We start from the raw sequence: 19,771 nt of genomic DNA on the forward strand, positions 1-19,771 counted from the left end.
TAAGGGAAATCATACCATATGAGTTTTCTATTGCTGCCTTATTTCACGTAGCATAATGTCAAGGTTCATTCATATTGTAACAAATGTCAGAACTTCCTTCTCTTTTAAGGCTGAATAAAATTCCATTATGTTTATATACCACATATTGCTTATTCATTTATCGGTTATGGGATAGTTCCACATTTTAGATATTGTGAACAATGCTGCTATAAATGTGGGTGTATAAATATATCTTTGAGACCCTGCTTTCAATTACTTTAGTTATGTACCTATAGGTGGAATTTCTGGAGCATATGGTAACTCTACTTCTAATTTTATGAGGCACTACCATACAGGTTTCCATGGTGGCTGTACCATTTGAAATTCTCACCAACAGAGCACAGGATTCCAATTATTCTACATCCCTGAAAACCCTTGTTATTTTCTGTTTGTTGGGGGTTTTCTTTGATGGGAGTCATTCAAATGGGTATAAGGCAGTATCTCACTATAGTTTTCGGTAACATCTTCTTTCATCCTATTGTTGGGGGTAAGTCGCAGTCAGTTTTCTTCATCAGCCAAGTATAGATATTTCATGAGCCATAAAACTCGAAAATCCAGTTAGCTTCCTCCATTTCCACTCACCCATCATTTTCATTGAAATTATATTCACTATTAGAAAAAGACACCGTTCATTGGTCTTCACTTTTATTGAAATACAAAATGTTAAATATGCTAACTGTACTAATGAAGGTGCTCCTTGAAGTTGATAAAGGAGGACTGGGTTGCTTGTGGCTTCCTGCAGGGGAGAGAAAGACAGAATGTCAAGATGGTCACCCTTGTTGCCTTCATCCCATCCCTCATCATGATTCTTCTTGCATCCTCTTCCATGTGCTCTTGCCACTTCCCTTGATTTCCATTTGTGACATCTTAGTCTATTCACCAAAATGTGATCTTTGTAAAACCTAATTTAAAGCATATCACTTCTTTTTTCTAAAGCACTAGAAAGGCTTCCTGTATCACTCAGGTAACAATTTTTAAAGGTTTACCACGTGCCAACATAGAACCATGAGATCTGACTTCTCACTGCTTCTCCTAATTTGTCTCTGCCGTTTTCCCCAGTAACGTTCTCTTTTGGTCACACTGTCTCATTGCAGTTATTTAAATATATTTAGTGCATTGCTACTCCAGGGCATTTGCACTGGCTGTATTCTGTGCTGGAACACTTTTCCTGCATAAGAACCACATTATTTACTCCCCAACTCTCTCCATTCTTTGTTCTGATTTCATTATTTCAAGAAAAGCTTTTGAGTGAAATATCTATAGGAGTACAACATCCATCAATCTGTGTTTTCCTTTCTCTTCCTTTATTTTTCCTTTTATCTTTCTTTGCTTTCTGGCCTGTGATGTATTTACCACTTTATGTTTTCAGAGTCTGTTTCTACTCACTAGAATATAAGCTGTCTGAGTGTAAGAAATCTATTTACTTTGTTAATTGGCATATTCCAAGCATCTAGAACAGAACCTGGTGCACAGTTAGTGTTGGCAAATATTGGTCAACAAACAGTTCAGTGTCCAAATGTCACCCCATTGGATGGATTAGGCACTGAAAGCTGTTATGCTGAAATGATGCAATATTGTGATTGAAGTATCAGAAACCAAGAGTAAAAAATTATGTGGTAAATGTTGGAAGTATTGAGAACAACTTTATACATTTCACTATAAAATATAATTTTAAGTATGCATGTTGGAGGGAAATTGATAATAGTCTTATAATCTAGTGTGAAATAAAGCTGTTATGAGTGAAGAAAGTAATCATTTGGTACAGACTCAATGTACCCATTCTATAACATTGTGATCAAAATAATAACAAAAGTTACACGGGAGCTTGAAGGAACTTCTGGACTGTGATTGAGGATTCAAAAGCCAACTCTGAGTGATTGGCGATCTGCATTGTGAGAATAGTCTGAGAACCAGAGCCTAGATCAACACAAACTCTACAGTGTAGGATGTATTTTCTACTATCTGGTATGTCGGTAATGTGATATTTGCTGTGACATCCTCACTTAGAGGATCAAAATGTTGCTTTCTCCAGAGTTAGCTCCTTTGTTTACTCTGTTTTGTTCGGGGTTTGATGCAGTGTTTGGTTACTTAGTCTCTCTCTCTCTCTCTCTCTCTCTCTCTCTGTATGTGTGTGTGTGTATGTAAGAAAGGGAGACTAAAAGAGAAAGACTATGAGAGATAAATGAATATAAATAGTAATGGAAGCCTGAGCATGTTTCCATTTTAATAATTGTTATCCTGAGTTATTCATTATCACATTCTGCTGCAGCTTTTCTTACTTCCTTGATTGATTGATTGCCTGATTAATTGTAGAGTTGGAGGAATCCAAATGCATATAAGTCAGAAAAAAAGTAGCACATAATCACCAGACTACATCAACAAAAACACCAACTTGACCATCCAAGTACTCAGCTGTCCTTTGTCATTGGACCTAACCACCAATATCACTCTCTCATTTATTTCACACACCACCACCAACTCTCAATACTTAACCATTTTCAATTGCCGGGAAAGAGGTAGAAATATCTTGTCATGGACAGTCGTTCTATGGTGGGCATTTGGGCTTTAGCCCTTGGAGTTTCAAATGATTGCTGTACCTGAAAAATAAAATAGGCTATAGATGAGATAAGACTCTTTTGAGGTCTCAGAAAGCATCTTGCACCATGAACCAGACAACACCTGGAATGAAAAGAGCTTGCAGGTTTCATAGAACCAAGCCCATGGACATTCTAACTCCTCAACATTGCCCCCTGCCTCTTAGAATTAACACTGCATGTCAGACTGCACTCTTTACATCAGAATAAACACCTTGTGTCTAATCCAACGTCTTTCAACATTCATTTTCTCTATTTTCCATTTCTGACCTAGAGATCTGACAATAAGTTATTCCTTGGAAATTGTTCATGAAAACTGCATAAGGAAGGACTCTGTACTTTCAATGCCCACCAAAGCTGATTCCTCAACTAAAGGAGAATTAAATCCGAGTATCTTATCTTATCTTTTTTTTTTTTTTTTTTTTGAGAAGAAGTCTTGCACTGTCTCCTGGGCTGGAGTGCAATGGTGCGACCTCAGCTCACTGCAACCTCTGCCTCCCGAGTTCAAGCAATTCTTCTGCCTCACTCTCCCAAGTAGCTGGGATTACAAGTGCCCGCCACCAAGCCTAGCTAATTGTGTTTTTTTGTATTTATAGTAGAGACGTGGTTTCACTATGTTGGCCAGGCTGGTCTCAAACTCCTGACCTTGTGATCCACCCACCTCGGCCTCCCAAAGTGCTGGGCTTACAGGGGTAAGCCACCGCACCCAGCCCCAGTATCTTATCTTTAAGACCCAAACACTGAACAACTTTCGTATCTCCACCACCAAGCTGATCTTGAAGTTTTTTTGCATCAACTAATTGGTAAGAGTCTACTTATCCTAAAACCAGAATTTTCAGTTCCTTTTTCTATGAATATCCTTGAAAGTACAATGTCTAACTCCTAATTATCCAAAAAGATTTAAAAGATTTAACTTCCTAGATCTCTATTCACAGGAACTCTGTCTCAATTTAAGCTGCATTTCCTCCTCCTCCTCCTTCTTCTCCTCCTCCTCCTCCTCCTTCTCATTCTCCTCGTCATCCTCCTCCTTTCATTACCTTTTTTTTTTTTTTAAGACAGGGTCTTACTCTGTTGCCCAGGCTAGAGGGTAGTGGTGCAATCTCAGCTCATTGCAACTTCTGCTTCCTGGGCTCCAGTGATTCTTCCACCTCAGCTCTCAGGTAGCTCAGATTACAGACTCTATTCAATATGCCTGGCTAATTTTTGTATTTTTTGTAGAGAAGGGTTTCGCCATGTTGCCTAGGCTGACTTCAAATTCCTGGATTCAAGCCACTCCACCCTCTTTCGGACTCCTAAAGTGCTGTGATTACAGGAATGAGTGACTGTGCTAGTCCTGGATGGTTTCTTCTTTAAATGCCAAGGTGTATCTTTATTTTCCCATGGGAGTTTTACTGTTTTCTACAATTTTTACTTTACTAATAATTATACTATTCTATGTTAATGCCAATCGCATTTTCTCTTTAAACAAGAGGCAACATTTATCTATGGATTTATGCATATATTTATTCAATAATTATTAGTTGAATATCTGCTACATGCCCGGTTTATTGAATTACTGAGCAAATCTCTGCCATAATGAAGTTTGCATGCTAGTGAGTAAATACAGGTTAAAAAACAGACACATAAATAAACTATGCTGAGTGGGTGGAGGTACGAGCTATGGAGAAAAATAATATAGGAAGTAGTGGGAATAAGGAATGTCCCAAGTTGGGCAAGTAATAGCAAACCTTTCCTTCTACACATTTTATTGAAAGAATGACTTCATTTTGTTCCCTCTCACATGTCTTTATGGATACTATCACAATCTGTATGCGCATATTTGTTGGTTAACCCACATTTTCAATATCCATATCTCCCACGAAAATGTGAGTCCTAGAAGATAGGCTTACATCATGTAGGCCTCATTTACCCCTCTGTCACTAGGAGGAACTCCATGACCTAGCAGACCATTCAGATTTCATTCATTTAATAAACTAAGTAATAAAAATTATTTCAAAATATTTTTCCTTCTGTAGAACTTAAGAACTTATAGTCCAGAGCATAAAGCTTATGGTTGACATTTTTTTATTTTACTTTGATCTTCTGCTGGGATATATTGGAATTGTCTTTTCCTTAGCCATATTTCATACAGCCGAACGACAGAAACTAGGTACCTCTTTACTTTCACTTCCCTGACAAAGATTGTCATTGTGAAGTGAAAGGCGAATCATGACAAATTCTTCCTGAAGAAATAAATGAATAACTAGAAAAGAAAGAGACACTTACCTTCCGAAATACTTCCTCTAGGTGGCAGCACCAAGAATATTTCTGGAAGCATGTGATGAGCTGTGTGATGAAGACGGAGCCCATTGTGCTATCTCTCCAGGACACATTATCTATGATGATACAGATGGATATGCCTTGGGCTATGACTTTCACTATGTTTTTGTTTATATTTTCATTTTGAGAATTTTTTAAAAAGAAAAGCGTAGCTTGGGAATTATCTTTACAGATTTGTAGGAAGCACTTACAACCTGACATTTACCCACTTTCCACAGAAAGTAAACAGAAAACCTAGCAAAAGGTGACCAAAAGTTGCAGTTCGTAAGCATTGCAGGAGATTGTGTAGTGAATGAATTTTGATTCTTGGGATTGACTTTCTACTACAAAACTCACGCTCATTCTCTTGGCTTTTATAGGGGCTTGAGAAACAACTGGAATTATCCCACTTTACAGAGGAAGGAATAGAAGCTCAGAAAGATGAAGCAACTTCCCCATGTTCACATATTGAGTAACCAACAAAAAATTGCTACCAGGATCTGTGGTTGTTTGCAGATTATGCCACACTGTCTTTCACCATATAATAAACAAAATGATGAACACATGACAAGTTTCAGTTATAGAAGAAGAAAAAGGTGATAAAAATCTACTGTACAGGATGGTGCCAATAGTAACCAATACTGTTTTATGTACTTGAAATTTGCTAAAAGAGTAGATTCTATGCTAAGTATACTTCTCACACACAATCACGGAATGATGATAATAATTAACAGAGAAGTGGAAGAATCTTTTGGAGAAGAGAGATATGTTCATGGCATAGATAGTGGTGGTGATTTCAGGAGTACATACATATCTCCAAACTCATTAAGTGGTACACATTAAATATGTACCATTATTTATGTCAATCATACCTCAATAAAGTGGTTTTAAAAAATAAGATTTAAAAAATATACAAATCCAAAACAGTTAAATGTACGCTCCTTAAGATAATTACCTAGAAGTGAAATACTAACCAATGTTCTCTGAGATTAGACCTAATCAACCCCACAACTTTGGAGCCTGGTAGCAATTTTTTGTTGCTTACTCACTGCGAACATTGGGGAGTTCCTTCATCTTTCTGAGCTTCTATTCCTTCCTCTGTAAAGTGGGATAATTCCACTTAATTCTTCTACTTGTTTTAAAGGGTATCCACAGTTCTAGTAGGGCATGCAATGGCACTGGTCATTGTAGAATCACATGGGAAATATGGAGAAGAAGACTTGAAGTTGATCATTTGAGAAAGAGAAGTCATTCCTGGAATCCATAAAAACACTATGTAAAATGTTAAATGGGCTTAATTTAAAAAAAAAAAAACAGAATTCATCATATGTTTATATGGTGAGTGGTGAATGGGTTTCCATGTATTGCGTTGCTTTAATATTTGGTATGCCTCTGACTGTAAAGTGTAACACTTATAATAAAAGTACAATTTTCAAAAATGTGTGTTTTGGAGGGGGTAGGAATCTATTTTCATATCACACATAAGATCATGTAAAATATGTGGAGAGCACACAACATTCTATCAGATCATTGTTTCATAAGGATTCTTGATTTTGTAGATTCATTCAAAAGGTAGCCTCAGGCCCACAAATCTCTTACTGCCACTGAAAGATACATACGTGGGGTTGAAGAGCAGAAAGCAATGAAGTCCTTCTCCACATGGGTCTTGTAAACAGCGTCTTCCTCCAGGTTCTCAGGTGACTGTGAAGAGGCCACTTCCAAGGATGCTGGAGAGTCTCTGACCCACAGTTCCCCACGGTTTGCTGTAGAGACATTAACTTTCTGCACACTGCTGTGCCTCCCACAGAATAGCTATCACAATTGCCCACCTTGTTCTTTTTGAATATTCATTCTCACTAGTTTCATACATACAGAGCCACACAGACACAAATACACACACACACACACACACACACACACCACTTTGCTTTCTCTCCAGTGTCATTCAACAGTGTGCCTACTGATAGTGAAATCATCTTGAATTTACCATTTTTAGAAAAAAAAAATCGTTTTCTTTCGAAAAATAGCTTCCAAGAGCTATGAGACAATTGGTCTCAAATTCCTGACCTCAAGCCATCCTCCTGTCTTGGCCTCCCAAAGTGTTGGGATTATAGGCATGAACCACCACCATCCTCAGCCAGCCATAAGACAATTGAATCTCTGGAGCAAAATTGAACTGCAACATTCTAAAGTTTCCTGATCTGTTTACTAATTTCCCTCTCAATAATTATAAGAAAAAGGGATGCTGTTTTACATAATGGCCCCAGTTTCAAATGAAATTCTTCTCAAACCACACAATGTCCAAATGTCTGTAAAACATTTACAAATCAAGCTATCATGAAAATGATTCCATTCCAAAGTTTCAGTATTTCTGTTTAACTTTGATTTAGGGATTCTGATGATCTCCTTGACCGCTTACTGTGGATAAAATTGTACAGAAATTTCTCCGCTGATGAGACAATTTCTCATTATACCAGACCCTTAGGTAGAGTTTCTTTAGAATTCATTGTACTTTATTTGCACTGGATGGGGTCTAAGACTGTTGTCCCTAAATATAAACCAAACATCACAATCCTCTGCATACACCTTCGTAACTGTTAGATGTTCAGTCCCAGCACTCACCGCTTCTGCAGGCCTGGACAATGATGACCTTGGGTTTGTCCTTTAGACTGAGGCAGTTTCGGTTGTTGAATATCTGGAAGACGGTGTCATAAAGCAGCACATCTGGGTTTTTCTCATCATGTGCAGTTCCGCAGATTCCCTCCAGGATGCCATGAGACATGAGCACCAGGAATGTGCTGTCGGAGGACTTGTGCTCTGGTCGGGCAGCAAATGCCCTCAGCGCTGACTCCATATCCTGTAAAAGAGCAATGTCTAACTTCAGTCAGAGAAGCATCACAATTAATAGGACGTCCTAGATTTACCATGAGTGAAACAAGAAACATATGTGACATCCGGATCATGGTGCTTCACATATTGCCTACTCAGTCACGACAGCTGTTTTATGGTTTTATTTTTCCTTCTCTATGGGGCTGTGGGTTCCCATTTTCTCTTCCTACTGACATACTGTCTTCTTAGTATATTGTATATTGTTATGTGTTACTCGTGTTACTTTTTCTTTTCCATCTCAATCTTTTCTCTCCCTACCTACCAAGAGTCATGTGTTATAAATGCAACACAGCACCTTCTTTGTAAAATCCATCCCACTATGCTTAGAATAGAATCAAACTTCTGGCCTGACCATACTCCACCCTCATACTGTGTCCATTCTCCTTCAACCTCTAGTCACACTGGTCTTCTCTTTGTGCTTCTCATGTGCCAGGTTCATTTTCAGCTCAGCTCTTTCACATTCGCGTCTCCTACTTTGAAGGCACTGCATTTGTGTCTTTCCAGAGCCGTCTCCAACCAACCCAAAAACATTGCTCCCCACCCTGCAATTCTGTCTCATGTTTCCTTTTCCTTTTCTTTTTGCTTACTTTTGGCTGTCTTGTCACTGTTTTATAGGCACACACATGCACACCTGGTGCTTGAAGTTGTCTGTTTTCTTAAACTTTCACTGTTTCTCTCCACTGTAACCTAGATGAATGCCGGCTGGGAACTTCCCGTCTCATTTACAGACCTATTCCCAATGTTAAGAATAGCTCTTGGCACCAGGTTTAGGACTCAATATTTATTTTACAAGTGTGCTCCCATTTAGCATTCATTGGTCTATAATTTTCTGGGGATTCTTGGGGCTGCATCCCAATCACATGATTTTGGACTTCAATAAGAAACGTAAAAATGTGTGCCAATCATGTTTAGTCTAGTTTTCCAGAATTGAGGATATTTGGAGGACCAAAGAGATGTAGATTTACCAATCTAGTACTCTCATTTTGCATACACACACACACACACACACATACACACACAGGCTGTTAAACCTTGTTGAGCTTCTTGAAGCTAAGTAGTTATTAGAAGGATGTGTGTTGAATATGTATGTGTTTGTGGCAGCTGAGGGGTTCTTACCCTGGCTGTCAGATTCTCTTCTACATCCACACTATAGTCCAGACCCTCAAGCAGCTCCTTCATCCCTGTGATGTCAAAGTCAGCTCCATTCCTTGGAGGCAGATGGTCAAACTCTGTATTGCATATGATGAGAGCCAGGCGTGTGCGGTCATTTCTCTCCTTTATTGGATAGATCTGCAGGATATGGAGACGCGGTACATTTAATTTACTCAAGTCTTCTTTCAGCCCCCTTATGCCTGTCAATGTTGCCTTTTTTAGTCTTCATGCAGCTGCTCTCTGCTCTAACTTGCATCAAAGACACTGACTTTCTCTCTCTGAAGAACCCAGGGAAAGAACCAGGACATATCTGAAATGGTTATTCAAGAATCTTGAGGAAACTAGATAATTTCTAGCCCTTTTCTTTTCTCTATTCTTCTTCAACTACTCCAATCTTTCTTAGCATTCAAAGTTCAGGTCAAATTTCATACAAAACAAGAGATGTTGTCATTGGCTCCATTGAAAAATGAATACAGCAAAACTCTTTGCCTTTGGAAGCATAGCTATTTTGTTACTATTTTTAACACATAAATGTATACTGTTTTTCAAGCTTTAATTATATTTCCCAAGTATCCTTCATGTCTAGACTTTTCAACTAGAGTGCTAGTCAGCTATCTTATTACTAGTCAGCTATCTTATCTTGTAAATATGTTTATTCCATGACTAATGCTATAATTTTCATAAAATCCAAATAATTACAAGAATAAATACATGAGCCATAGAAATACCAATTTTCTCTAATTTCTCAATTTTTTCTAATCTTTCCCTTACTAAAAGTATTATTGCAAATAGTTACTGCCATCCCCACCCCCAATCATTTAGTGCTGTAAGAAAAGGTGCACTGAAGGAAAGCAATTTCTCTTCTTTTTTACTGTTTAATGCGGATAGCACAGCACCTCTTCAGCTCTTTCTTTACATAGTCTCAGGAACTCTTCATGAGGGCAAAGCTTGAGGGCATCTATAGATTCTCCTGACTCAGGTGGTCCAGCCTCCGTATTCGGATGAGCTGCAGAATATCACATAACATAAATTGTGATTTCTGCCTCTGTGACCCAATTTGTCACCTAAGAAGCTCGAGAGAGAAGACATCCTGGGAAGAAGATTTCTTCACATACAGGGGTTTTAGTGGTATCTCATATCTAGTATTCTACATCAGGAGATGTACTGTTACTCGAAAAGATAGAAAAGAAGATCCACCCAAACATGTAATCATAGATTCTGATCATTCTGGGGAAAACATTTCGATGATATTGGGGCTAAATTTGGCCTTTCTTTATACAGTCAAAAGAATTTGATTTTTCCAAAGGTTTTACTCCAGGATACTAATTTATCTGTGTGGACTTTCTATTGTGTCCGTGCAAGAGTATACTGAGTAAAGAGTTGTCAGAGTGCTATCTACTACAAATTTAATGTGTGTTCCATGTCCAATATTTAATTTCTACTATCACATGTGAAAGTAAAATTAAACAGGTAACATTAATTCTAATAACATTTATTTAATATAACATAAAAAGCATTATTTTAACATGTGTCTTTAGCCACAAGCCAAATGCTTAATAGTTATCCCATACAGGATGGAACAAAGTCCCATTTTGGTGTAATCGTCCCCTTCTAATCCCCACTACACATACCGATACATACATACACCAAACCGCAGAATATTGAATCTTGTACTTTCAAGGCATTATTTTTTAGCAACTTTGCTGTTAATTTTTAGTGATTCTAGAACAAATGAACTTCTATTATCCCTGTGCAAATTGTAAAGCCAGCTATTTGTAAAGCCAGCCAGTCTGAACTCTGGAGATGTAACAGGTTGTAAGAGTGTGTATGAATATCAAACCTTCTGAGCATCTTTTTGTCATAGATTACACAGTGATATATGACCTTCATCCTATTTCAGAAAATTCTGCCCATGTAAAGACATGCTGGATCCTTGGATATTCCCTGGTTAGAGGGTATGTTTTCTAATCCAACGTTTTCTGTTTCCAGTTCACTTACAGGTTTGGAGAACTTCCTAACTTAATCATCTCCTAATGATAATTATGTGTGTATGTGTAGATACAGTGTTTTCAGGTAAAATTAAAAATTAGATAAAATTTCTATCTTATATCCAATAGTAAAATTAGCATGAAAGCAAATCATTTCATTACAGGATGATACATATTATCGTGCAGACTGCTGCCCAAAGACAGCTGGGTACACTATAGGTAAACCTAAATTTTTCTGGGATCACTCTGGAGACTCCATCTGAAGATAGAGCCCAGGGAGCTACTTTAGACCCCGCCTGTGAGGGGCTGCAGCTGCCTTATTCCTGCCACAGCCTCTGCTAATCAGATAGGTTACTTCAGTTTAGAATCGAATGCTCATTGTGATATCTGGGTTTGCTAAAACCATTCTGAAGCCTCTATTACTTCTACTCTAATTCCGATTAGTTGCACTATCACTGACTTTTTGAAAACGGAGATTGTTTCCATGCCATCCCAGGTTTGAGAAAAAAACAAAACAAACAAACGAAAAACCCTGCGAAGGGACCAGTTTAAATATCAGTGAGAATGCTACCTTCTTATAATCTTGAACAACTGTCATGCTATCATGTGCTCCCTGTTGGTAGGAACACCCCTTCTTCACAGAGGAGTGCTGATTGAAGAAGCTCATTTGATATGGTGAGGTCTCAACAATTTATATTTCCTTTTGTTTATTACTATTTATCATTATTGGTAATCTGTAATACTTCATGGCTCAATCTTTAAGCTTAAATTCTGGGGGGGAATTGAGTCTGTCTCTGGTGAACTTCAATATGAGAATATTTAACCTCTAATAATACATAATTCAATCTGGGTCAAAAGTTCCGAAAAGAAGTTTTAAAATTTTAGACACTTTATAGAGATTCTCCTTATCATATTTGGTAACTCGCAGAAATAACTAAGCACTGGAAAAGTCTAGTTCATAGCATCCACATAATAATTATGAAAACTAATATTTATTGAATGCATACACTTTATTTATTTATTCATCCTACGTTATTTAGGCATCCACTATGTGCCAAGAAAACTACTGATTACTGTTATTAATTGGTGAAGAAACCAGTTGTGTTCTGGTGGGAGAAACTTGGTAGATGTTGTTTCTGTTTACTGAGATGAAAAGGGAATAAAAATGCAACAGTTTTATTCTGGAGAACAAAGTGCATAGTTTTAGCTGTATTTGTTTTATGATGCCAGCAAAATACTCAAGCAGACCTGTTGAATATGCTGCTAGAGTTAAATGAGTCTGGAGTTCAGAGGAGAGAGTTCCAGATGAGAGCTAGTATCTTGGGAGTTGTTCGCATGTGGTGCCTGTCATTATAATGTTTCTAGGCCTAAACGATCTTATGAGAAAGTACTGGAATTGTCTTCATTTCACAGATGGTAAGACTAATAAATAGGGAGCTCGGGAAGTTAAGCAACTTGCAGGAAGTCGCATAGGTCACAGGTGACAGAATCTAGGTTTAGTTCTATGTATCCCTTACTACAAGATATGAACTATTAACTATTTTTGTACAAAATCTAAACACAAGGACTCAGCCTTTTATCTGATTGTAAACTGGATTCCACCCCACAAAAGGTGAAGTGGTCTCTAAAAGGACAATGATAGGTTTAGTGAAAATGATAGTTTAGGAAGGGAAAGATAAGGGAATCACAGAAGACACTGCTTAGGCCTTGGAGTTAAATAGATTCAGGGAAAGTTGAGACATTCATTATAAAAGACCCAGTCTTACCTTTTTTACTGGGGGATATTTGGTCTATGTTAAAAAAGGTTTGAAGAAGCATTTGACCTGCCATACGTTGTTTCTCTTGGATAGAGTCTGCCATGACCCGAACTTTATCTTCAGTTTTTGCATCATAATATTTCTTTTTTTCCTCTTCCTTCCAGTTCAGCACATTTTGTTCCACCAAGTTATCCAAAACGCCAGTGAGGAAATCTTTGCCCAGGGATTCCAGCATCTTAAGTGGTTTTTTTCTCTGGTTGCCCTCTGTTAGAAATAGAAAGACTCCTTTAACTATGGGCACAGCTTAAAGAGTTTCACCGTCACTTTAGATATAGTTCTACAATGTGAAATAGTTCTGAAAGTATGTCCTACTTCACCATCTGTCTTCCTGTACCCATAGATTTCTGTCATTCATCAAATTCCTACCTGGTTGTTTAACAATTTATTGCCACTTAATACTTTTTATTTTCTTTTTTGTTCCTTTTTCTTTTCTTTTCTTTCAGCTTCTCGTCTTCCTTCTGTGGCATTGGACCTCCTGCTAACTTCCTGGTCATCCACTGTATTCATTTTTCTCTTTTACTGGTTCACGACCCCTAGCGATAATGATCTGCCTAAAATATATATTCCCAGGAAAGTCAATGTTCTTGTCTAGAATATAAATTCTTCCTACTAGGCTATATGATTTTTACTCTTTTCTGTATTTAGTTTTCTTGGGAAAGAACTATATCTTTGAATTTGCATTTTTTAACATACATCCTATACCCCATCTTTGTATTCAAAGTGTTTAAAAGTACTTAATATGCTTGCTAAATACATAAATTAAAGAATAAATGGATGAGTGCATCCATACTTATAATTCTTTCAAATCTTGTTCTCAATGAAAATTTAAAATTGAAAGTAACCTGATTACTAATCTTCCAGTGCAGTCGATTAATTTAATTTGACACCATGTTAATGTATTACTCCTTACAGTAATTTGAATATTTATGAGGAAATATAGATATCAAAGTAATACATCCTTTATTTCAATACAACAGATATGATTTTGGCAGATTGTACAGAGAAATGCTGGATATCTTATCAATTCTCAATCAATGCTATGAAGACAATTATACAATCCGTGTAGATGTAAGGATAGTGTTGACACAAAATGACATCTAAAGAAATCATGTCAGGACATTGCACAAAAGCTTTGGCACAGAAGCACCAGCCTCATTGTCTGGGTTATCTTGAATTAATATTTTCATAAATGTTTATTGGACAGCTATTATGAGAAAGACATTAGACATTGCAAATCAGGAAAAAAAGTTACCTAACATAAACTAACTTAATAAAGGGTAACATCTCCCATGTACTTATTATAAATAAAAAAGGAATGCATATAAAGCAATATAAATCATCATTATAATTATCATTATTATTTACAAATCACTGTACCAAGGGTTTTACAAATGTTAGTATACTGGACCCTCACAGTAAGCCAGTGGGGTAGTTATTACATTCCGTATTTTATATTTATCATTTAAATAATAATTTGCTTCATATCATGTGAATTAGGATTCAAATCTTGTTTTTCTACCAGATTCTATAAGTTAATCATGATACGGTTCAATTAAAATAGTTAATATTCATTGAGTCCCCATCATGCCAAGTGCATTACTGAAACTTCACAAAAATTCCATGTAAAACATATATTAACCTCTCTTATATGGAAAATGAAAGGTAATAAGTAATTAACTCAAATAATGTGAAAGAACATCGAGTATATAGTAACTGGGAATAAGAATTGAAATCTAGGGGTTCAGAATCAAACTACATTGCCTGACAGTTGGTGAAGAGCTTCTTAAGAGAATGTAGACAAGATGTTTAAGGGGCTCAGAAAACATTAGTACATTCCAACAGGTGAGATCACAAAGGCTTCTGAGAACAGGTAGCAAAAATATTAGTCTTGCAACATCATGTACAGATGTTGGAACACAGTGTGATTTGCAAACAGTACACAGATTAGTTTGTGGGATATCCAATCTGCCTGAGTTCTGGGCTTTTGTTTTATTTATTTGTGTGCTCAGTAAACTAATATAGTATTGACTGAATAAATGATATGTGAAGAAATATAATAAGCAATAAAATTGAAGAGTTTTTCACAAAAAATGCCACATATGACAAACACACAGCTAACATCATACTCAATGGTGAAAAGTTGAAAACCCTTTCTCTAAGATGGGGAAGAAGACAAAGATACTCACATTCACCACTTCTATTCAACGTAGTTCTGGCCAGAGCAATTTGACAACAAAAATAAATAAAAGGCATCAAAATTGGAAAGGAAGAAGTTTAATTGTGCCTGTTTAAAAATGAAATGGTCTTATATACAGAAAACCCTAAAGGATCCACAAAAATATTTTGGAACAAATAAACAAATTCAAGAAAATTGCAGGATAAAGAAATCAACATATAAAAATCTGTAGTATTTCTGTATAACAATAAACCATCTTTAAAAATAAATAAATTTCTATTTAAAATTGCTACAAAAATACTTAGAAATGAATTTAACCAAGTGGGTAAAAAAAACCCACATACACATAAAAGTATAAAACTCCAACCTGATCAACATGCTGAGACTCTGTCTGTACAAAAAATTTAAAAAGTTGGCTGGCCATCGTAGCAATGTGCCTATAGTACTTGCTTCTTGGAAGTCTGAGGTGGGAGGATTGCTTAAGCCCAGGAATTTGAGACTATAGTGAGCAATAATTGTGACACTACACGCTAGTCTTGGCTACAGAACAAGATCTTGTCTCAAAAATAACAACAATAATAACAAATCTCAAAACTATAAAATATTGATAGAGGAAATTGAAGAAGACAAAAATAAGTAGAAATATATTTTGAGTTGATGGATGGGAGAATTACTATTATTAAAATGTCCATAATACCCAAAGAAATCTAAAGATACAATGCAATTCCTATCAAAATTCTAACGGCAGCTTTTACAAAAACAGAAACAAATCCTAAAATTTATATGGAATCACAAAAAAAATCCTGAATACGCAAAGCTATTTTGAGTAAAGGGAACAAAGCTGCAGGCATCACACTACCTGAGTTCAAAATAGACTACAAAGATACAGTCATCCAAATAACACGATAGTGGCATACAAATAGAAACAGAGAGCAAATGAACAGGACAGAAAACCCAGAAATAAACCCAACTATTTACATTAATTTGACTTTTCAACAAAGGTTTCATGAACACACAATCAGGAAAGAACAAATTCTTCAATAAATGGTATTGGGAAAATTGGATAACCACATGCAGAAGAATAAAAATCTCTAAACATATACAAAAATAAACTCAAAATGAGTTAAATATGTAAATGTAAGGACCCAAACTGTGAAACTACTGGAGGAAAACAGAGGGGAACAGCTTCATGACATTGGTCTAGACAATGATTTTTGGATATGACACAAAAGGACAGGAAACAAAAGCTAACATGTGCAAATGAAATTACATAAAAAACTAAAAAGCTTTTACACAGTCAAAGAAACAATCAAAAGATTAAAGAGATAATCAACAGTATGGGAGAAAAGATTTGCAAATCTGATAAGGAATTAATATGCAAAATACAAAGAACATAAACAATTCAATAGAAAGAAAATAAACTGATTTAAAAATAAGCGAAGGACCAGAATAAACATTTTTCAAAAGACATACAGATAATATGTATATGAAAAATGATCAACCTCTCTAACCATCAGGGAAATTGAAGCCACAATGAAATATCACTTCCCACCTGTTGGAATGGCTATTACCAAAAAGACAAAAGATAACAAATGGTGGAGAGGATGTAGAAAAAAAGAAACTCTTGTACACTGTTGGTAAAAACGTAAATTAGGCCCTGCGTGGTGGCTCACGACTGTAATCCCAGCACTTTGTGAGGCCAAGGCTGGCGGATCACCTGAGGTCAGGAGTTCTAGACCAGGCTGGGCAACATGATGAAACCCTGCTTCTAGTAAAAATACAAAAATTAGCTGAGCGTGGTGGTGGGCACCTGTAATCTTAGCTACTCAGGAGGCAGAGGCAGTAGAATGGCTGGAACCCTAGAGGCGGAGGTTGCAGTGAACCGAGATTCCACGACTGCCCTCCAGCCTGAGCAACAGAGTGAGACTCTGTCTCAAAAAAGAAAAAAGGAAAAAGTAAATTAGCATAGTCTTTATGGAAACCTATATGGAGACACCTCTGAAAGTCAAAAATAGAGCTAAAGATATGATCAAGAAATCTCACTATTTAGTATATATCAAAAATTTGAAAATAAGTGTCTCAAGGAGACCAGGAACAAAGAGAAAGGGGAAAAAATGGAATCACTTTAAACAGACAAAAAATGTAATTCACAATAAGAGATGTCAAAGAGGGTAACACTTCAAGGGCTCTCAGATCTGATTCTGGGAGAAAGGTTTATGATCTGGGCACTTAATTTGGAATCAAAAGAAATATTTCAGAATGCATTTTGAAACTTCTAGAACACACAAATAACTTCCTCTGGCTTTCTTTGCCCTCCTTTTGATTACCAGAAGCTAAAAGAAAATAATTAACTTCTTTCTGGCTAGAAGACATCTGGAAAACATATGATCTCCTTCAATATCTCTAACAACAGTTCCCATGATTCAAACTACACACAATCAGTAAGAAAAGGAATTCAGAATGTGTGCTATTGACTCACTTCCTTTCTTGTGTTTATTACAGAGCAATAAATCAAGTGTTTTCTAAGATCCTACTCCCAAGTTCCTAGTCAGAAAAGGACTCACCTGCCATAGGTAACAGCCTCTGTCCTTTTCTACAGCGTTGAAAAGAGCCTCAGACTCAAAAATGAAAGTAAACTATGTCTTTCCTTATTGCAAAGGGCGGAAACATGTAATTACAGATTGTGAAAGTGCCGTTCAGACTTCCAGGCTCATTATCAGGAAGTGCCTTGTCATCAGCAAATTGGCATGCAATTACTGGAATTTAGTTTCTGACGTGGTGAAAAAAAAAATGAAAATGATAAAACATTGTCCTGTGGTTTGACACCTCAGCCTGTTTCTTTTCTTGTTTCCTGTGGCCACTCTAACTTCTTCTATCCAACTGTCTCTTCTTTTCCTGATCTGTCAGTTTTTCTTTCTCTGATCACATAAAACTACAAATCCTGAAGGAGTTTGATATAACAGGTCTCCTTTCATTTCCTCATAAGGATTAACCAAATAGTTCATATTTCCTGCTTAAACTGTGTTGATGAATTGTCACGATGTCTTCCCCTCTCTGTCTCCCTGTGGTCTTAACATTTTATCGGAGATAGTGCTGCGAGAACCCTGTGGTCTACTCCCTGGCATGCTTTCCTTTTACTACCTAGGATGGCCATAACATTTAATTTTTACTGAGGGTGAAAGTTCACCTTTGCTTTTTAATATCCCCTCAATGAAAGCTGATTGTAGAAGGAGGCTCAGGCCATAGTAGAATTAATGTTTGATTTTGCAAAGGTGGTATGTCCAGAAGAACAGTTAGTAAAAGGAGAAAGAAAAAGGCGAGGATGGCCAAGTAGAAACAGCTCCAGTCTGCAGCTCCCACAGAGAAAAACACACAAGGCGAGTGATGTTTGCATTTTAAACTGAGGTACCCAAGTCCTCTCACTGGGACTATCTAGGCAGTTAGTGCAACCCACAGAAAGCAAAGAAAAGCAGGGTGGAGTGACAGTTCACCCAGGAGCTACATGGGACAAAGGGACCTCCTTCCCTCTGGCAAGGGAGATAGTGAGGGACGGTGTTGCCCTCCCGGGCTACTATGTTTTCCAGGATTTTGCAATCAGGGTTCAGGAGTTCCCCTCGTGAGTGTACACTATCAGGGCCTTCTGTCTCAACACAAAACTGGGCAGACCCACGGCTGCTCTTCTGGTTGGCGGCTGTTTGGGCAGGCACTGACTGAGCTGCAGGAGTTTTTACATAGTCCAGCAGCTCCCAGAACTCTAGTGAGGCAGGAGTCCCATCCACTCCCATGGAAAGGGGGCTGAAGCCAGGGAGCAAAATGGCCTCGCTCAGCAGATCCACTCTCACAGAAGCCTGCAAGCTTAGATCCACTGGATTAGCATGCCCTCTAGCCAGCATAGCAGCCTGGAGTAGGCCAAAGATGACGGAGTTCCCCAGGGGAGGGGCGACTGCCATTACTGCAGCTCTTGTCAGCGGTTTTCCCCTACCAGTGCTATGGAGGCTGGGCAGATTGGACTGGGCAGAAGTCTTCACAGTGCAGCACAGTCACTGTGGCAGATCATGGCCAGACTGCTTCTTTACATGGGACCGAGATCCATCCCTCCTCGCCCGGCAAGAAATCCTTGCAGGAATTCCAGGAACTCCAGCCAGGAGTTTACAGACAGAGCTCTCATTTCCCTCAGACAGAGCACCTGCGGATAGGGGTTACTGTGGTCTCAGGTTCAGCCAACTCAGTCTTCCTGCCAGCTGGCTCTGAAGAGTATCAGCGATCCAGACAAGGGGGACTCCCCCAGCCCAGTGCACTAGCTCTGCTAAGGGATAGCCAGACTGCTTCCTTAAGTGGGTTCCTGATCCCGGGCCTCCTGACTGGGTTAGACCTTTCAACAGGGGTCACCAGGCACCTCATACAGGAGAGTTCCAACTGGCATCAGGTTAGTGCCCCTCTGGGAAGAAGCTTCCAGAGGAAGGAGCAGGCAGCACTCTTTGCTGTTCTGCAGCCTCCATTGGTGATACCCAGGTGAACAGTGTCTGGAGTGGACCCTCAGCACACTGCAGCAGACCTGCAGAAGAGGGGCCTGAATATTAGAGGAAAAACAAAAATCAGAAAGCAACAATAACACATCAACAAAAAAGACCCTACAAAAGTCCCATCCAAAGGTCAACAGCTTCAAAGATTAAAGGTAGATAAATCCACAGAGATGATGAAAAATCAATGCAAAACCACTGAAAATTGCAAAAGCTGGAATGTCTTTTCTCCTCAAATGATTTCAACACTTCTCCAGCAAGGGCACAGAACAGGACTGAAGCTGAGATGGGTGAACTC

The 19,771-nt window shown here is 37.9% G+C and overlaps 1 protein-coding gene across 3 annotated transcripts; it reads right to left on the reverse strand.

Moving 5' to 3' along the window:
* Positions 1–671: 671 nt before the first annotated feature.
* LOC111540081 (caspase-4) lies at positions 672–17,666 on the reverse strand. Of its 3 annotated transcripts, none has more exons than XM_023208139.2 (9): positions 17,518–17,666; positions 12,727–12,981; positions 9,869–9,978; positions 8,937–9,110; positions 7,554–7,788; positions 6,551–6,694; positions 4,899–5,008; positions 2,533–2,636; positions 672–775 (listed from the first exon to the last, which is right to left on the reverse strand). In XM_023208139.2, exons 1-8 carry the CDS (start codon positions 17,522–17,524, stop codon positions 2,538–2,540), a joined length of 1,134 nt encoding a protein of 377 aa, XP_023063907.2. In that variant the 5' UTR covers positions 17,525–17,666; the 3' UTR covers positions 672–775; positions 2,533–2,537. The 3 variants fall into 3 exon arrangements, with proteins under 3 accessions (XP_023063907.2, XP_023063909.2, XP_023063910.2); XM_023208141.2 differs by lacking the exon at positions 17,518–17,666 and adding an exon at positions 13,144–13,296; XM_023208142.2 differs by lacking the exons at positions 672–775; positions 2,533–2,636; positions 4,899–5,008 and adding an exon at positions 5,015–6,185.
* Between the last annotated feature and the right edge of the window lie 2,105 nt (positions 17,667–19,771).

Source organism: Piliocolobus tephrosceles, chromosome 13 (assembly GCF_002776525.5).
Source record: "Piliocolobus tephrosceles isolate RC106 chromosome 13, ASM277652v3, whole genome shotgun sequence".
NCBI classification, from domain to species: Eukaryota; Metazoa; Chordata; class Mammalia; order Primates; family Cercopithecidae; genus Piliocolobus; species Piliocolobus tephrosceles.

Bases quoted from the DNA above. Each gene is read 5' to 3' on its own strand.
- LOC111540081 (XM_023208139.2), bottom strand. The intron at 9,111-9,868 runs GTGCTGTGCTAT...CATATCCTGCAG, and splicing joins GTAAAGAAAGAGCTGAAGAG to ATCTATCCAATAAAGGAGAG. The intron at 5,009-6,550 runs GTATGTATCTTT...GTATCATCATAG, and splicing joins TTTCTGCTCTTCAACCCCAC to ATAATGTGTCCTGGAGAGAT.